This window comes from Ursus arctos, unplaced genomic scaffold (genome assembly GCF_023065955.2).
Source record: "Ursus arctos isolate Adak ecotype North America unplaced genomic scaffold, UrsArc2.0 scaffold_16, whole genome shotgun sequence".
NCBI lineage: Eukaryota > Metazoa > Chordata > Mammalia > Carnivora > Ursidae > Ursus > Ursus arctos.
The window spans coordinates 25561744-25581107 of NW_026622830.1; the positions used below are offsets into that span (position 1 = coordinate 25561744).

Below are 19364 nucleotides of genomic sequence, written 5' to 3' on the forward strand. Positions count from 1 at the left end.
GGACCATAGAGAGCCCGCGGCACCGCCCCCTCCACGGCCCGAGCGCCCGCTCGCGCGGCTCCCACAATGCACCGCACAATGGCCCGACCGCCGCCACTACCGGGGCCTGAACGGGCCTGGCGGAGCCCGAGCGCGGCCCGGCCCGTAGCGCGGGGCCCCGAGCGCGGTGAGTGCCGGCGAGGGCCCCGGGGAACGGCGGGGAGCGGGGTGGGAGGCCGTCTCGCTGCGCCCGCGCGCCCGGCACCCGGAGCGGCGGCGCCTCTCATTTCGGGCCCCACGGCGCGGTCGCCCACACCCCTAACCGGGGGCCCCCTCCACGCCAATTCGGGCCCCGATAGGCCCCAGGGTGACGAAATCTCTCCGCGGACCCGATACCTGGGTCGGGGGACCGGAAGAAACCCCACTGGTTCCCTCCCTACCGAGACCTGGAGACTCAGCCCTGAGGGTCCCCTACTCTTGACCCCCAGGTTCCCTGGAGACCCAGATAACGCGCCACTGACCTTACTAGGGATCCGGGTCTGGGGGACGCAGATAAGCTGCACCTGCTCCCTCCCCTCAGACACGCCTACCCGGACCCACATAACCCCCTTTCCTGCTCCAAATACTCCGCTTTTTACTCTCTGTTTCGTTTTCCAGAACCACATAACCCATTTTAAGGCTTCCGTCAAATACCTGGTTTTGGAGAATCCCAGTAAGCTCTACCTATAAGTCCCTCCTCAGTGACCATACTCCCAGGCCTTATATATCATCCATTTGGTTACCCTTTTGAGACTATTGAAATTCGGAGAATTCACTTCTGACTATCTTCAATTCCTGGAATCCTCCAGCCCTTATAATCCCCCATCTCTTTCTTTTGGGGGGAGGGAGGGGCAGGTCCCTTAGAGACTCAGTTAACTTGCTAATGATTCTTTATCATACTTTCCCTTCCTTCCCATCCCTGAGACCTCCTCCAGACTTCTCCCCGAATTTTTGTCCCTTCTCTGGCAGGCGTCCAGTGCCGTCTCTCCCAGCTCCAGGGGAATTGAACCTTTCTCACCACACAGTGGAGTGGTCTAGAAGCTGCCTGAGGAGCCTGGTTATTGCCTGTAAATCCAGTCCCAGGCTCTGGGCCCAGCTTGATGGGGCAAAGGGACCTGTAAGGTGGAAGATAAGGGGACCACTGGTGTGGGGGAGTTGTTGGTGCTTTCACCTGCAAGAGTAGCCTGTCTCCTGGCTTGATGTTTTTCCACCTGTTAGTTTGGGACTGTGATAGAGTCTGGCCTTGGATTCCTAACCCTGCCCCCACAGGGAGGCCACTCGATTGTGGGGGGAGTCCTTGGGGGTGTCCAACCAGGTTTCCTCGTAATGAACATGGGGCTCTAGTGAGTTGCAGCCATTTGCTCAAGGCCTCCTCAGGAGTGAGAGGCAGCGGGAATGGGAGGAAAGAGTGAATCAAAGGGACTGCAAAGAGGGCCCATCTACAGTGACAGAAGAACTAGCAGCCCGAGAGTAAATCCAACCCCTGTTAATCCTGTTTGATGTCTCTTGGAATGATGCAAGTCATTGAGACTCTCCGGCCTCCCTGTAATTTAATTCTCCCACCACTCTGGAGTGTGTGTGAGGGAGGGAGGGAGGGGGGCAGCTCTTCCCATTCCCCCCTTTCCTTCTCACTGTTTTCCAGCCAGTGTGTCATTTGGATTTGTTTCTGGTGCTCAGGTCAAGACCTGGGTTTTTTTTGTTTTGTTTTGTTTTTTGTTTTTTGTTTTTTTCTTTCTCTCAGTCTATTTATAATTTCCCAGTTGCTATTTTGGGTTCTGCTTAAGGGAAGATTCTGTCCACCCTAAGGAACGTTCCAGGGTGTGTTCCCCGGGCATGTTTCCTCCTCTCCTCCTCGGCAGGTGTTGAATTGAGTTCTTCAGATCCCCAAGTAGCTCTTGGGCTGGAGGGATAAAAGCTATTTTAGGGTAGTCACTGAAGTGGAGCTGTTAATCCTCTATGGGTCTCTCTAGTTAAGAACACTTAGAGATTAACCCTCTCCTTGCTGCAGGGGGGCTCCCTCTCCACAGTTTTGGGAGGGTTGGGAGAATTTCCTGCCGCAGCAGAAGGTGGGATAGGAACGTGCAACTCAATACAAAGGCAAAGATAATAGCTGCCTTTTGTGGGGTACTTACAGCAAGCCAAGCCCTGTGCTGTGCCCTTTGCATACCTGACTAAAATAATCCTCACAACAAGCCTGTGAGGTAAGTATTTTTAGCTTTACAGATGAGGAAACAGGCTAATAATGGAGAAAGAACGCAGTTTCTATAGAGATGATGTAACACCATAACAACTATAGTTTCGTCAGAGGGCAGCAGGCATCGTGGCCCACAGCAGGACACACAGACTAAGGAGCAGTTCGTCTCCTTTCAGCCTCCAGAGAGGGCCTTCGAGAGTTAGAAAGTATTTGCGTTTGGGGTACGGAGCCTTAGTAATAGAAGAGATTCCTGAGGTGAGAGAACTGTGGCCCAGGATGTGGTGCTGGAGGAAGGGAGCGCAGGGGGCCTGGTTGGAGGGGATGTGCTGCGGGTTGACTGTGAGGGAAAAGGGGAAGGCTGCATTCTGGGGACATGTGAAGGGAAGGAGGCCTGAGAAGTAACATTAATGGGGGGAAAAAGAAGTACTACTCAGGCCCCTTGCGGAAAAGAGGCAGACACAGTGTAGACCTCGGAGACGGCACTGCATGTGCTCATACACTTTATATCAGACACTGCATCCGCCATGAGACTATTATAGGTAAGGAGAATAAATCTTTGGTTTAGAAATTGAGGAAACGGAGATTCAGAGAAACAAAGTAACCTGCCCGTGGTTTCACAGCCAGTAAGTGGCAGCTCTCCTGATAGCAAGTCCAAGGTTCTTTCCACGCTGCCTCCCTCTTCAGATCAGGCGCCAGAAGGAATCTTTGGATGAAAATATACCGAGTTATACCAGTAACTGGGAGGGATTGATTGTGTTTGTTTTATGGGAACAGGTTCCGTCAGCTTCTCTACTGTTGGTAAGGTTAGAGTGGGAGACCAGAAGAGCAGCTTTGAAAGAGAAGCAGAATTCTTTCAGTTTTGCCGAGAAAGAAGGAGAGAGGCCCAGGAATTTTCCTGGCGGAGAGGAGTTTGCAGACAAAGGACAGAGGGAGAGAGACTAGATTCCCAAAAGTGTTCCTGAGGTAACACTGGCAGCGTTGGTTATCCAGCAAGCTGTTGGTGACTATAGGTAAGGACTTCCACTGTGCCTTTTTAAAAGGGTAGGGGGAATAGGATCAGGGTGTTGGCTGTTTCCTTTTAAAGCCATAGCCCATTAAACGCAGATCAAGGCAAGCACATGGCTGCCTCCCTCCTTTGGTTCTGTCAGTACAACCTCGTGAGCTCTCCTTAGCCACCACCGGCCTCTTTCCTAGAAGCCCATTACTCACGCTTTCAGAAGCAGTGTACTAAACTGCTGTGTCTTGTTTGTGCTTGTTCAGGAGAACAGAAGAGGTGGACGTGTGGGAGGTGGGGGACGTACTGTTCTCTTTCTGAGTTTGTGTGGAATTTCCAGGGCTAGGCTCCCCTCTCACGTCAGCCAAAGTGATGCGACTTGCTTTCCTCTGGCTGCCATTCCCAACTTTCCAGGGGCTGAGGTGCATGATTTTGGGAAGCAAGAGGGAGCAGAATTTGACTTTGAGGGTAGGGGAAATTCCCTCCAAACTAGATGTTCAAACTCGTGCTTGCTCTCTCCCCAATTCCAAGGTGCATAGTAATCACTGGTATTATAAACAGGTAATTCCACTCTTGAGAAGAAGGAAGGACTTAAACCATGAAAGGCAGACGTCAGAGGCCTTTGAGATTTATAGTGAAGCGGGGAGATACGCCAGGATGACTTGAAGGCTCAAGTGGGACTAGTTTTTAGTGCTGGCTACCCCTCCCCAGCACATGACTCATGCAAAATGCAGCCACCTTTGTGCCCATCTTTCTAGGCAAATCTCCACTCGTGATGGGGAAATGTTTATCATGTTACATTGCAATGTTTCTTCAACAAGAGGAATGGTTCCTGAACAGGACGTAGCTCATGTTAGTGATGAGCAAAGCTCTCTGGGGCATGAACCCGCTGATCCCATCATCTCGTTCACGGCCAGTCTGTTGGATGAATGGTCACTGTAAGCAGCAGGTGCTAATGAGCTGAGCAAGCATTCTGTGGCCCACAGCTGTTTGTGTGGTTGGAGCCCTCCCCAGATTCTCGTGGACAATCCCCAGATACCCCCTTTGCTCCCTTCACATGGAAAAGCCTCATGACCAGATTTTGGCATGACCTCTTCAAAAGGAACCCCCTGTTGTAGCAAGTTGCTTTGCAGTTGGTATTCTATGATGAGTTTGTGAGTGAATATGGGTCTGAGAGTCTGTACGGTAACTCCCATCCTCTTTTCCTTTGAGTTGATGTCAGGAAAAAAGCTCTGTCATCTTTGCTCCAGTTTTCTCCCTTCCCACACTCCTCCCTCCCTCTGCCTCAACAAGAGAAAGGATCAGACTTCAAGATATTGGCTCCCCGCTTTGGAAGGGCTGTGACCCCAGTTTAAACCAGAACTTTCTGAGGCATAAGTTAGCCTTGCATCAACTTGCATTCAATGACTAAATTACCCATCTAAAAGAAAGTTGAGAGCCCTTTTCTAGATGCTAAGTGTGTGGAAACTGTGATCTGACCCTTCAAAGAATCAGAGTTTGGTGGAGGAGTTCTAATGCAAAGATGCTACCTGCTTATAATGGAGAAGTGCATGTGTGCTATGAGGGTCTGCCGGGGCGGGGGGCACTCAGCACCTGGGATGTTGGACAGGCTTTGCTAAAGAAGCATGGCCTGGGATACCCAGAGAGGTGGTGGTGGGTAGGATGGGACCAGTACTGGTTTAGGGGAAATGCCGAGTCTGCTGTTGCCTCCTTAGGCAGAACCTCTTATCGATGCTCTGCTGAGAAACACATCTGGCTCCGGGGCTGACTTTCCAGGGTGTAAATTCCGAAGCAAAGTCTTCTTCCTTCCCTGTTGCCTTTTGGGCATTTTATTGCTCTTTAGCACCTCCATGAGGAGGAGAATTGTGGACAGTAGTGGGTAAGGGGGAGGTAGGGTAAAGAGGAGAAGGAGGAGGAGCTGCTATCTCTAAATTTAGTGGAAAGGATATAGAAGTGAAGTTGGAAGAGAATAGCTGGAGTTTAGGGCTTTTACTTCCTCAGATTATCTTACTTAATATTAGCCGTGGTAGTACTAGTAATAACAGTTATCATTAAGCACTTACTAGGTGCCCGGCCGTCTGCTGAATGCTCTCTCTTCATTATCTCATTCAGTCCTCAAACCACCCTTATGATTTAGGAGATATCAAGCCTGTTTTGTAAATGAGAAGACAGCTCAGGGAAGTAAGTAAGTGGCTGAAATTCACATGTCTTTGAAGTGGAGGGGCTGGGATTGGAACGGGATCTGTCGCCTCCAGAGCCCATGTTTTCATGGTATTGGGCTCCCTAACACCAGGTGTTCTGATGTTTCAGGTGAAGAGATTGTTTTCTGAAGGCTGCGTTGGAGGCTGTGACAGAGCAGAGAGCCCGTGTGGAGCTGATGGGGAGGCTTTCTGAATAACATGGCCCTTCGCCATTAGTCTTGCCATGACCACATTTTTCACCAGCGTCCCCCCCTGGATTCAAGATGCAAAGCAGGAGGAGGAAGTGGGCTGGAAACTAGTTCCCAGGCCTCGGGGCCGGGAGGCGGAGAGTCAAGTGAAGTGCCAATGTGAAATCTCGGGGACGCCCTTCTCAAATGGGGAGAAGCTGAGGCCTCACAGCCTCCCCCATCCAGAGCAGAGACCGTATAGCTGCCCTCAGCTGCACTGTGGCAAGGCTTTTGCCTCCAAGTACAAGCTATATAGGTAGGTGACACTCCCATATCTCTTCCTGCCCTGAGGTTCCCAGAGGACAAAGCCAGAAAGACTCCACTGAGTATATGAGGCTTTATCTGTGACAGAAGAGTGGAGGTTAATTGGCCCATAAGTGTACCCTGAACGCCAACCATTTGAAGTCACTAAAAACTAAAGCTGGTATTTGTATTCAGACACTAGATTCTGATGGGGAAATATCAGACAGTCATGAACAAACCAGATTGAACGATTTTGTCAATACTACTGTCGCCACCTTGTCAGGTAATGGTGAGAATCCTAGCCAGAAATTAAGAATCAGCCTTAGAACCTTAGAAGGAAAAGGAGACCCCCTGGTCCAATCTGTAAATTTTAAAGTGGAGGCTCAGAGTGGGGAAGTAATTTACCCAAGGTCACATAGCTTCTTTGGTCCTGCAGTGCCTCTTCTTTTGAACCAGCCTGCTACTCACATGATTACTTCTGTCGCTGTAGAATCCCTGGTGTCCTCTGGGTCAGCAGCTGTTCTGAAACTTGTAAGCCCAAGAGCCCTACATAAAGTGAAATGGAATGTGAAAGTCCTGGTATAAAGTAGATACGGCAGAGCAGCTTGGAAGGGGGGGTGTCTGCTCAGATTTTATCCTTGCCTTTCCATCAGAGGAACAGGAACATGCCCTGTACGAATGAGATAGACTACCCGATGCACACCCCTTCATCCATTCATCTAGCCAGCTATGGTTTATTGAGCTCCTGCTATCTACCAGGCACAGTGTTCAGTGCCAGGGACAGAGTAGTGGGCCAGACAGATGGGGGTGCTGGCCCACTACTCAAGGAGGGCCAGAACCTCCATCTCTCTGGCCCACTTTGAGTTCACTATCTCAGTAGTGGGGACAGACAACAAACAAGTAAATTCATGAACAAGATGACCACAGAAAGCCTTAGTTCTTTGAAAAACAGTTGATAGGAAGGAACTAAAACAGGTAACAGGGTAGTGGGTGACCAGGATTGTCCTCATGACAGTTCTGTGGTCCTCAAGAATGCTTTGATTCTGTGTCTTACATGAACTCCAGTTGGGGTCATCATCTTAGACTTTCTTAGTACGTTCTGGGTGTCCATGGGAGGCTGCAGGAAAGATCCCAGTCTGGGGGGCAGGAGCCCTGACTCCAACTGTGGTCATTGTGTGAGCTTAGGCGAGTTACTAAACCACTTAGGGCCTCAGTTTCCTCACTTGTAAAACGAAGGAAAAGGACTGGATCACTCATCACCTCCGTCTCATACGTTATGTCTGTTATGCCCGAGGAGGTTCACAGTAACTCTCAGGCGTGGGCACTCACACGTAGCGTGAGTGTGAGGGCTGTGTTTGATACCTTCCAGGTAGGAAGGATCACTGGGTGCTATAGTGGAGGCAGCGGTGGCATACCTAAGTGAACTCAGGTTTCAAGAAGGACTGTGTTCAAATTCAGCCTCTGCCACTTACTGGTGGGTGGGGCTGTCCTGTGCTTTGGCCTCTTGTGGAGAACAAGGTTAATGACAGCTCACACGAGGCCTGGTAAATGTGGGTCCTTGAAGTCCTGCTATGTTGATTCTGAATGCCCTGTGGAGCTCTGGATTGTAACTCCTGGACTCTGAGCTGCTGTCCCTCCAGAAGGGAGCAGGTAAACCAAAGGACACTGAGGTGCTATACTATGGGGACACTTAAGTGTTTCTGGTTTATATGGCAAATACTTTAAATGGTACAGACAGACATTCAGTGAAAAATGAACTGTCCTCATGGTGGAAGCTACCATTTTCCTCCCCAGAGGGGTCCAGTGGGGTCAGTTTCTTGTGTATCCTTGCTAAGACATTGAAACATGTACTCCCTTCCCTTTTTATTTTCACAAGGGATTGTATTACGCACACTCTGCTGAACTTCCTTTTTTAACTTAGCCCCCCTTATATTTTGGGATTGTTCTAGATCGGGAAGTTTAGATATATTTCATTTTCCTTTTATTGTGTCATTTTAAATGTTTTAAATGTAATTTTTTGAAAAGGAGATATAGTCACATAAAACAAAATTCACAAGGTACCGAAAGGTGTACAATGGAAATTCTCCATCACACCCATAAGCTTCCTATCTCTTCTCCCCATAGGCAACCAGTGTTGTTAGTTTCTTGAATATCCTTCCAGAAATATTTTTGAGTGCATACAAGCAGACGTACATCTATTTGCCCTCTTTTTCCTGTGCATAGTACCATTCTGCATGCACTGTTCTATCCCGTTGCTTTTCACCACTTCATATATCCTAAGAGCTTGTTCCCTGAGGGTACATATAAAACTGCTTTTTTTTTTTTTAAGTTGAGTCATTTTATGAACTTACCATAATTTATTTCACCAGTTCCCTATTAATGGACATTTAGATTGTTCCTGACTTTTTGCTACTACAAACAGTGCTGCAAAGACTAGGAGTACGTATGTGATTTTGCAGATGGGCGAGGATATCCATAGAATTTAGATACTGACTGGCACGGTATCCCATTGCATTCCATCGCACGGCTCGACCATAATTTTTGTATCTAGTTCCGTCAGTGGACACCTCGGTTGTCTGGCCAGCCCTTGTGATCTCCCTTCTTTCTTTCTCCTTTATCCTCCATCCCTACCCCCAGGCACATGGCCACCCACTCAGCCCAGAAACCCCACCAGTGTATGTACTGTGATAAGATGTTTCACCGCAAGGACCATCTGCGGAACCACCTGCAGACCCATGACCCCAACAAAGAGGCCCTTCACTGTTCTGAGTGCGGTAAGAATTACAATACGAAGCTAGGCTACCGGCGCCACCTGGCTATGCATGCCGCCAGCAGCGGTGACCTCAGCTGTAAGGTGTGCCTGCAGACCTTTGAGAGTACCCAGGCCCTGCTAGAGCACCTGAAGGCCCACTCGCGCCGAGTAGCAGGCGGTGCCAAGGAGAAGAAGCACCCCTGTGACCACTGTGACCGGCGGTTCTATACGCGCAAGGATGTGCGGCGGCACCTGGTGGTGCACACGGGCCGGAAGGACTTCCTGTGCCAGTACTGTGCCCAGCGGTTCGGCCGCAAGGACCACCTGACGCGTCATGTCAAGAAGAGCCACTCGCAGGAGCTGCTCAAAATCAAGACCGAGCCAGTGGACATGTTAGGCCTACTCAGCTGCAGCTCCGCAGTCAGTGTGAAGGAAGAGCTGAGCCCTGTGCTGTGCATGGCCTCTCGGGACGTGATGGGGGCCAAGGCCTTCCCTGGCATGTTGCCCATGGGCATGTATGGCGCCCACATCCCTACCATGCCCAGCACGGGCATGCCACACTCCCTGGTGCACAACACGCTGCCCATGGGTATGAGCTACCCTCTGGAATCCTCACCTATCTCTTCCCCAGCTCAGCTTCCTCCAAAATACCAGCTTGGATCTACCTCATACTTGCCTGACAAATTGCCCAAAGTGGAGGTGGATAGTTTTCTGGCGGAGCTTCCTGGAAGCCTGTCTCTCTCGTCCGCTGAACCCCAGCCCGCCTCACCTCAGCCGGCGGCAGCTGCGGCCCTCCTAGATGAAGCACTGCTCACCAAGAGCCCCGCCAACCTCTCTGAGGCCCTCTGCGCTGCTAATGTGGACTTCTCCCACTTACTGGGCTTTCTTCCACTCAACCTACCCCCGTGTAACCCGCCTGGGGCCACAGGAGGCCTGGTCATGGGCTACTCCCAGGCTGAGGCTCAGCCCTTGCTCACCACTTTGCAAGCTCAGCCTCAAGATTCCCCAGGAGCCGGGGGACCACTGAACTTTGGACCTCTGCACTCCTTGCCTCCTGTCTTCACCTCTGGCCTGAGCACCACCACCCTGCCTCGTTTCCACCAGGCATTCCAGTAGCCCCCAAGGAGGCCCTCAGTCCAGTCTTAGGCTCCGTCAGGGAGCCTCTGTACCCACCCTATCTGCATCCCCCATGAAGGCAGCTGAGGTTTCAGAACTGGGTTCAAAAAGAAAAAATTCCAGTGTCTGTATGGAGCACTTGGTTTGGGGGTTCAGGCTCCAGGATCAGTTCCAGGAGGAGCCTTGAGCCCCGGGCCCATGAAAAGATCTCATACCATAGAACTTCAGGTATTTTTACTTTTACTTTTTTGATCTGAATCGGGAGCCACACTTAGCCCTCTCCCCCTCCAAGAGAGGGAGGTTCTCTTCAGAGAAGGAGGCGGTCTCTTGGAGACACAGAGGGTTTCACTTTGGATGACCTCAAGAGAAATAGCCCAAGAAGCCCGCCTCCTGGTCCCAACCTGCAGACCCCACAGCAGTTGGTCAGGCCCTGCTGCAGAGAGAGGGTCACTTGGCTCGATTGCCTGCTTCCAGCCAGTGGGCAGGAGAGAGGGCCTCTTCCTCCCACCACCCCCATCCCTCCTGTACCGACACCTCCATTTCCAGTCAGTGTTGTCCAGCAACGGTACCGTTTACACAGTCGTCTCAGACACACCATTCACCTCCCTTGCCAAGCTGTTAGCCTTAGAACGATTGCAGTGAACATTGTTTACACGCCGTGAATCCATTCCCACCAGTCCATTCCAGTTGGCACCAGCTGAAACCATTTGGTACCTGGTGTTAACTGGAGCCCTGTTTACAAGGCGGAGTCGGGTCTCGCTGACTTCTCTTCACTTGAGGTCACATTTTTCCCCTGTGGGGAAATAAACTGACTTTGGACTGCTTCAGTCTCTGCCATCTTCCATGACCGTGTCTGTTCCTGCCTTCCTCGGCAGTGTCCGCGAGACAGGCAAGAAGACTGGAGCCGTTTTCTCACAGGTCTGCAATTCTGTTTTTCTCCAAGTACATGATGACCCCTCCCCCTCCTCTTGAACTGGAGAGGGGAAGACATGAAAGGCATGCCCGCTTCCATCGCCCCCACTCTCCAGCCCCTGCCCCAGACATCATGAACTGTTATCTTTAGTCTTGGAAGGAGGGACTCGGGTTCTAAGCTGGTGTGGATAGCATAGGAGAGGGTGTGAACCCCTGATTTGTGTCTCCCCTACTTGTCCCTTTTCCAGGAAGTTGTGGAATTGTTGGAAGAAGAGTTTTCAGGAAGTTAGGGCTGGGCAGACAGTTGAGTCCTAACCTGTGGGTACGTCGTTGGCTCCCATACTAACCTTTTCTCTTCTCCACAGTGTCCCCTCTCTCTCCACTACTTTGCAGTTACCGTGGACTCAGGGCCGCTATGCATAGGCCTCTGCTCGCCATCAAAGAAATTCCACCTTCCGCTTGTGCCCCCACCCCCAGCCCCAATTTGCCCCTAATACTTAGCAGGGTTTCTTGCAACAAATGATTCGTTCTCTTCTGGCTTGTGGGGCTCCCTGGTACAGACAGCACGGCCCTTGCCCAGCCGAACCCCATCCTTGCTTCATTTCTCAGTTCTGCATGGGCTTCGCTCTTCCCACTCATGGGAGGGAGGCAGCTCAGGGACCACCAGTGTGGGACCCTCATGAGACACCTCCACTCTGATTCAGAAACACACTTCTACCTCTTTACTGTTAACTCCTACAAATGCAGCCAGTAGTTTCGGGGCACCTCTCTCAGCAGTGCCTCATGCTGGCTTCTCCGCTAGGGTTTCAGGACAAACTACCAAGGAACTGCCTCAGCCTCCTCCCAGTCCTCCAACTCTCCCTTCCTTCTAGAAATCACTTTGCTTTATTCACCAGGCACTGAGCAGGTCCAAGACCCAGGCTTCTGCTTCAGCCCAGGCCAGTACTCTTTGAGGTGAAAGCCTTAAAACGTAGCGCCCTGGCCCTTGATTGGAAGCAATGTGGAGTGAATAAGCATGTTTTGATTTAGGCAGGGTAGCTTGGGATACCTTTAAAAAAAAACAAACCAGATATAAGAATGTCTGGCAAGGTTAAAATCAGACTAGGTGATTTGCTTCTAAAAATTAGTTTCAGTGAGTCCCAGGGACTAATTAAGGTTTATTTTTAAAAGCGTCCCCCTTGGTACGCAGCCACCTGCATGCTGTGCATGTTACTGGGACTCGTATTACAGGACATGGTGTGTGAGGGTCCAAGTAGGACTCGGTGCTGCCGTTCTCCTTATTGTCTCTGGTCCTCATCACTAGACCCAGCAGCCCTTCACCTGCTCCCTGCCACCTTCCCTGCACCCCTCGTTTATAGAGGCAGGTGGGCCTCTGGCCACAGAATAGAAAGTCTCAGGCTTAGAGGAGTCCACTCTTCCCTGCCTGTCCTTTCCTGTCCCTTCCTTGAATTCTCTACCCATTAGTGATGCTGGGAAACTCCTAGAACAGGCAGAGCAACTATTTAAAGCCTTGTAACTGGGGCCTTGCCCCTTCCCCCACCCGCTCCATCCTGCCCCTCCTTTCCTCTTCGTTCGGTGCCCTCACCATACACAAGGAATTTCTCTATCACTGTGAACTTTGCTGGTACAGAGGAACATCTGCCTTCACCTTTTTTGGACCATAGCAACCCAGCCGTTTCTTAATCTTCCCTTCCCCAAATTTAAAGTTAAAAAAAAAAAAAAAAAAAAAAAAGCCTTATTGGCCTGGTTGTTCAAAGGATAAGAATAGCTTTATCCTGCACTCAGTACCAAACCCACTTCAGTACCTTTACTGAGGCCATGAAAGGGGTGTCTGCCCAGGACAGGAGCCATGGCATGTGGCAGAGACCAAACAGGGACCAGGAAAAAGGGGTGATGTCCCCTTTCCCCACCACCTCCTCCAACTTGTCAGTGATGAGCCACCCTGAACAGGGCGGGCACCTCCCGTCCTGCACATAGCTGGTCAAGGCTGAGTGCAGTCCTGGGGGCCAGGGATGACCTACCCAGCTGTGTCAGCTCAAAGGATTTGTGCACATCTTACAGAGGGGAGAGGTGGGAAAAGGAGCACCAATGAGTTTTCCCCCCAACCTTTTACAAATGGCATTTAATGGAAATCCGGGAAGCAGGTGTGATTACTTTTTTGCTCGTAGATATTGTCCTAAGTTGAAATTCTTCCACTGCCCTAAACTTCCCCTAGTAGCCTGAATCCCTGCCCCTCTTTCTTTTTGGTAGCTGTTTTCCCCATTCCCTCTACCTCCCCTCTTATCTAGGAGCTGTTTTTAAGCACGATTTTTTTTTAACAGTTTATATTGTACAGGATCAATATTTTGCTTTTTAACAAGGATATTTATGTAATAAGAAACTTTGCCTTAGGCAGGTGTTGGCCAGAAAAGTCCAGATTCCTCTGGGACCCCACCCTGGCCTCTCCTGGAGCTCTGAACCTGCTGTGGAAGGAATTGGCTATGACCTTCACCACTGGAGAGTAGGGTCTGCAGCAAGGGAAGGGGTGTTCTGGTTCTAACAGGAGAAGGATTCACCATGATAATCTAGTGCCTCTGTGGAGGGGTTTGGAAGAAGTATCCCAGCCCAGTTTCTTCAGATGCAAGCTCACTTCCGTAGCTGCCCGCTCCACCTCTGACTACTCGGCGCTAGAACTCCTGAGACACCACTTCTCATTCGCCTCCCTCCCTCCCAGTGATCAAGGCTTCGGGGCCACTCTTTCGTAACGCCAGATTATTTAAAGAGAGAAAAATACAAGACAAAAACCTTCTAGCACTTTGTAAACACAGTGAATAACCTCTTGGAGTATTTTTGGCTTTATATAAAACAAGGTTTTTAATTGTAAAATATAAGTGCCATTAGAAAATGCACAGGGCGTATCTTTGTTAAAGTAGATTTTTCAATGTTTTACAGAATTACATTTTCAAAAAAAGTTTTTATAATGAAGTTGTTTATTAAAAACTTCTGAATGATGTGTTTGGAAGTTGTGAACCTGTCTGATTGGGAAAGGGGTAGAGAGTGCCTGGGGAGCTAGAAACTCCAGACACGTCTAGCCTCCAAGGGATGGTGCGTGTCGGGTAGACAGTAACAACCCTTCACATTAGCACACACCTACAAACTTTGTACTTTGAAATGAAAGATCTTAATGGGATGTCTTTGAGGTAAGTGGCATCATATTATCACTTAAACTTGAATGCAAGGGTCAGAAAAATCAAACTGGCTTCATGAAACTTCATATAACTAAAAATGCCAGATGTAGCACAGTTTTTAGAATTGGTTCAGCCACTCAAACATGGTTGGCCTTAGCATTCCTGTTTCTCTTGGCCCCATCGTCTGTAGTTGTGACTTCATCTTCAGGCCCTACAAAGTGGCTCGTCCCTTTGTGTAGGAGTAGAATGCTGCCATGATTCCATCCCTGTCATTCTCCTGCAGCGGCTGACCAGGAAGAGGAAGGAGAGAGGAGTCTGTATTCACAAAGCCCCACGAGGCATCTCCTGTCTCACTGGCCTTGATAGGGCTCTGTGCCCTTCCCAAAATCAGCGATGGCAAGCCTGAGACAGGAGTGGTTTCTCAAAGGAAATTGGGGCTACAGTTAGGATGAGGATTGAATGCTTGTTGTCCAAAAAAAAAACATGCCATCCATTGCCTGAGATGCACAGCTGGCAAGTGACAGAGCTACGACCTGACCTTGCTCACCCTTGGGCCTATGCACTGGGTTCAGACAAACTGCTGAGAGACTGACATGGCTTCTGACTTTGCCGCTTGGCCAGTCTCTAACAAAGGTAGTCCTCACCATCCTGGGCCCTGTAACTCGTCCTGAGATCCTCCTGTCCACGGCTAAGATTGAGCTTGCTTTTCTGTGGTCTGGAGCCAGTGCCAGCCACGCGGTGTAAGTCACTCCTGAGTCCAGCCCAAGAGTCCCTGGGACAATAACAAGTGTTAATGTGTGTAACAGGTGTTTTGTGTGCAAAGGCAGTGGGCTGGCCCTTCCATCTCTTTGGCCTTCCATTTACTTCAACATTCAGTGTCAACCCCAGTGCCTTCAGATCCCTGGCTGGACCCCCAAGGGAACCCACCTTGCTCTCTTGGGGATGTACACCCCACGGTGGGACCAGGGGCTCAGAGCTATCTTACTGGGCAGGAGGAGGCTGAAGGCTTTCTGGAGGAGGTGGCAGGGACTTCAGGCAGAGGGGGCATTAGGTGTGCTGACCATAGGCCACAAGTTTGGGAGCCAAGACCACAGGAGTGCAGATGCATTTGCAGGATCAGGGCTGCATGGCTGGTTCGTCCAGGCTCATCCAATCCAAGCACATTCCCTGCAATTCAGACTGGAGTTCACAGGGGTGAAATGTCTGCTATAGAGCAAGAGGTAGCCTGGGCCTAGGACAAGGTGGAAACGTCCACCTTTTGGCCTACAAGCCCAGGATGATACAGTTCCTACACACAGATGCCAATTTGCTCCTGGTTCACAGCATTTGAGACATTCCCTTGCCCAACATCCTTGTACTCCAAGTTTCTTTCTTTCTTCCATATACATATTTCCAGCACCTCCGTGTGCCAATCAATTACCATCATCTGCGGCTCCCAGTTTGAGTCTGGTTAGCCTGTTCGGCATATGCTTGAGTAGTTGATCCTGTGCAAAGCTGCTAGTTACCTACAGCTGCCCCCAAACCGCAGTCGAGTGTGGGCGTCAGGCGGTCCCCACTGCCACCGCAGATTGGGGGGAAGGGGGCGGGGAGAGGAATCGCTTGGTGTGGTGGCTGTGATGGAAAGTTCTATCTGTGCGTGACCGAGACCGGAGTTAATGCCTGATCCTTGGTGCCCGCTCTGAGCTGCTCCTTGCTTGGTACACCCCTGCACTTCACTCCACTCCCACCTCCAGCGCCCTCCTAATCAGGGGCCCGTTCTGTCTGGCGCTCGCGGTCGCATCCCCACCAGGCAGCCCCCTGCCACTCTGCCAGGCTGGCAGGTCCCTCGTCCCCCGCAGCCCGGGCACCCCTGCGAATCACGCCCCGCAGTGGGGCGCGAGGGGCAGAGTACGCCCCGAGGAGGAGACCGTGCCTCTCCACCTCGCGCCGCGCCGCCCCTCTGGCGGGCCCCGCAGTGTCGCCCCTGCACCCTGAACCGCTCCAGGCCAGAGGCTCCGGCAGGTGCTGGAGCCCCCGAGCGCCCACCGCCCGACCTCGCCGCTGGGGTCCCGAAGCCGCGGCACGCGGGCGCCCCCCACCCCGGGACCGCCCCGCCTGCTCCGGGGCGCCGGGCAGCGGCCTGGCCCGGGCCAAGGCCCCGGAGACCTGCGGCGCCGAGGGGGGTGGTGGTGGCGGGAAGGCCGAGGAAGTGACGACTGGGCAAGGCGCCATCTTCGTGGAAGAGGCGGAGGGGTGGAGAAACCGCTGCTCTGGGTGGAGACGGAGGGGCGGGGGGCGGGAAGGAGGAGCTGGAGGTGGGAGCGGCGGCGCAGCAGGGCCCGGGGCGCCTAAGCCTGGACCGCCCGGCCGTGGAGCTGGAGGCTGGGGAGTGCCCAGGCGGACGGGGCCTACCGGCGGCTGCCGCCCAGGTTTGGGCGCACCGGCCGTCTGCACTGGCCCGTAGGAGTTTCGTCATCCAGAGTATTCCTGGCTTCTGGGTCACCGTCTTTCTGCACCACCCGCAGCTGTCAGCCATGATTATAACTCATGATGAAGACATGCTCTGCTACCCGATGAATTTGGCGGTGAGGGAGCTCGGGCAAGCCAGTATCCAATGCAAGTTCAAGTTCCGCTTTTGGAACAACCCCTAGGCCCGGAACAAAGTGCTCATGAAGGAGTATGAGTGCAGATCCTCAGGACCCGTGGTGTCAGCTGCAACTCGTATCCGATGGCACCGGGGCCAGGAACCCCCTGTTCTGGTCCACCCGGACACTGTCCGCAGCTTCTTCACCTGGTTCTAGAAGCACAGCCTCCCAGAGGCTGACAAGATTTTCCAGATTATTAGAGAGGAACTGTGGCCCACCTCCCTGCAGTACCGCCTGCTCTGCATGTGGATAGGCCACACAGAGCCAGGAGAGGCCTGGCAAGGTGGTGCACAGAGGCCCCCCCTAGACTCTACAGGTTCCAGTCTGGCTAAGTCCCTCGCTAGGACCTGCCCGCTACATAAAACTCCCTTCTACCTGTGCTTGGGCCGACGGCATAAGCCTGCTGTCTGCTTGCACTTTCAGTGCACCCTGGCTCCTCTGAACATTCAGTGGACTCTGCTCCAAGTTTTGGCCTCCATGGCCAAGCTCTTCTGTTTCCAAGTGGACTTCATGCATCACACAGGTGTCACATGCCACAGTGTCTACCCAAGCACCCCATGCTATGGATGAGTACTGCCATCATCTTCGTGGTCTGCGCCTACCTCTCATCATTGCCTTCCTTCCCATCCTTTTTTTTTTTTTTTTAAGTAAGCTTTATGCCCATCGTGGGGGTGGAACTCACAATTCTGAGATCGAGAGTTCCAAACTCTACCGACTGGGCCAGCCAGGCACCCCTTCCCACCCATTTTTGACATGGCACCCACAAGTCATTGCTAGAAGGACCAGGGCCTCTTCGAGGCCTACTACTTCAAGGCCACAACATGGTGGGCTTCCTATTTACGCATCCAGAATATTGGCTGTGGCAAACTGAGTCTCATCACACAAGAAGAAGCAGATGCGTTTGGTGCTGTCAGCCAGCCTTGGACACTCCATCCTAGGGCCTCAGGACTGCAGGACCACAGGCCAGGCTACCGCAGGCTACTGGCTGGTGGGCATCTGGCAGAATGGTCACACAGCCAGTAGACAACTACTGGGCACGGGAGAGGTCAAGGGCATGAAGCGGTGGGCAAGGCATTCTTTGTAATCACCCTGCTCGTCTTACCCATGTTGGTGCCACCTCACAGCCCACCTGCTTGTCGAGATCTGGTACCGGACCAGTGTCAGGCCATCCCCCTTTCTGAGTTCTGCCGAGGCCGCCACCAACATTGTTCCTGCTCCCAGATCTGTAAGGACCTCAACAATCACCTGCCCAGGCACAAGAAAGCCCCCAACTCCCTAGGAACTCTGGCGTGCTGGTATGTCTGGGCCTGTGCTCCAGGCAGGGGGTCCCTCCCAGAAGCCTACCTTCCTGAGCCCCAGTCACTGGGCTCACACAGAATCCCGCTCCCCCCCACCCCCCGGTCTCTGCCTGTTTTCAGGCTGCCAGGCTGCAGGTACAGGAGGGGTGTTTCTAGTCATGGGGCCTGTCTACACCTGCCCAGATCTCACAACTTTCTTTTCATTTTCTTTAAAATGACAGCTCAGAAACAAACAACTGAAGAAGCCAAGTTTTTAAAAACAGCTAGGGAGGCCGTCTTTCTTATTGAATTTGCCGTTAGGTGACCGGCTCTAGAGAGAAGGGTTGTGCGGTAGACCGCTGCGCGGCGTGCGGGCAGCCCCTTTCCCATGCCCCGCCCCCTTTAGCACGGCCCCCCCGGGGGCGGGGCTAGTTCTTTGTCCTGTGCGGCGTTTTTTAGACCAACTCTAGCCCCAGTCTACTTTCTTCTCCTCCCACCGGGTCCAACCCCCACTGTGGGATTGTGTAGGTGGAAGAGTTTAGCTGCCTCCCAAAGTCCTCCTTCCCGTGGAAGGCCTTGTATTTTGCTTCCCAGAACCTGGGGAGTTCTTGACACAAAACGTGGTGGCGGATGCTCTCCCCCCCGGGAATGCAATGGAAGCAGAGGCAGCTGGGAAGTTTCGGGTGGCTGAGAGACCATGGGTGTAGGGAACAGAGCCCCCTGGTTCTTCTAATTTTCTGATTCACCAAAATGTTTTTTAAATTAGAAGAATTACTAACCGAACACTGAAACTTGAGAGGTTCTCTTGGTCTGGGTGTGACCTGCAAATGTGGAAAGCGAATGCTGTTTTTCATTTCACTGCTTTTAAGTAAAACCCTGTGCATCTCCTTCCCCGTTTCCACCCAGTGGAGAAATTGAGCTGTCCAGGCCTGCTTACTGCTTTTAGTTGAGAACATTTACAAGAATGTCCATGTAATCTCTCCATGCCACACCATTTGGAGACTTAGGTGGCTATTCGTGGTGATTACCAAGTTGTTGTGGCCTGTTAATACAGCCCTGTACTCAGAAGTTGTCTGAATAAGGTGGTTTTGTAGGTAGGACTTAAAACTGAGAAGTGTTAGCATGTCCTGTGAGGATAGCCTCCAGAAAGAAATCGGTAAGGTCCTGATGATTCTGTGCCCTGGCGGCCATGATGTAATGGGCATTGCTGTAACTGGTGTCTCTGCTTCTAAACAGAGAAATATTCATGGGATGGCTTTGTCCAATCAGAAGAGGATTCAGGGCACTTTTGTCTTCTATCTGCATGGTTAAAAAATAAAAACCTTTCAGTCTGGGGGAAAAAAACCCTCAGATCATGTTATTCCCCCATCCAGAACCCTCCATTGGCAGGAAAAAAAGTCCTAATTCCTTACCATGGCTGACAAAGCCCAGCACCGTCTGGCCCCTGCTGGCATCTCCCACTGATCTCTTCACTCACCCTGCGCTCCCCTCTCTGCTGCTCCTTATGCAGCACGTTCCGGCCTCAGAGGTTTTGCACTTGTCTTTCTCTCTCCTAAATTTTCTTCCCACAGATATTCTCCTCTCTGGCTCCCTCCATTCTTTCAGGCTTAAATCAAATGCCACTTCTCCAGAGGCCGTC

General features: G+C 51.7%; 2 protein-coding genes across 3 annotated transcripts; both read left to right on the forward strand.

The window, feature by feature from the left end:
- Positions 1–16: 16 nt before the first annotated feature.
- On the forward strand, positions 17–13648 carry PLAGL2 (PLAG1 like zinc finger 2). 2 transcript variants are annotated; one of them, XM_026503257.4, is made up of 3 exons: positions 17–166; positions 5517–5890; positions 8515–13648. In XM_026503257.4, exons 2-3 carry the CDS (start codon positions 5631–5633, stop codon positions 9743–9745), a joined length of 1491 nt encoding a protein of 496 aa, XP_026359042.1. In that variant the 5' UTR covers positions 17–166; positions 5517–5630; the 3' UTR covers positions 9746–13648. The 2 variants fall into 2 exon arrangements, with proteins under 2 accessions (XP_026359042.1, XP_026359043.1); XM_026503258.4 differs by lacking the exon at positions 5517–5890 and having other exon boundaries at positions 48–166.
- A 177-nt stretch (positions 13649–13825) lies between these two features.
- LOC113258264 (testis-specific Y-encoded-like protein 4) lies at positions 13826–17030 on the forward strand. Its single transcript, XM_057312721.1, has 5 exons — positions 13826–13836; positions 15637–16012; positions 16107–16429; positions 16516–16534; positions 16605–17030. Exons 1-5 carry the CDS (start codon positions 13826–13828, stop codon positions 17016–17018), a joined length of 1143 nt encoding a protein of 380 aa, XP_057168704.1. The 3' UTR covers positions 17019–17030.
- Positions 17031–19364: the final 2334 nt, after the last annotated feature.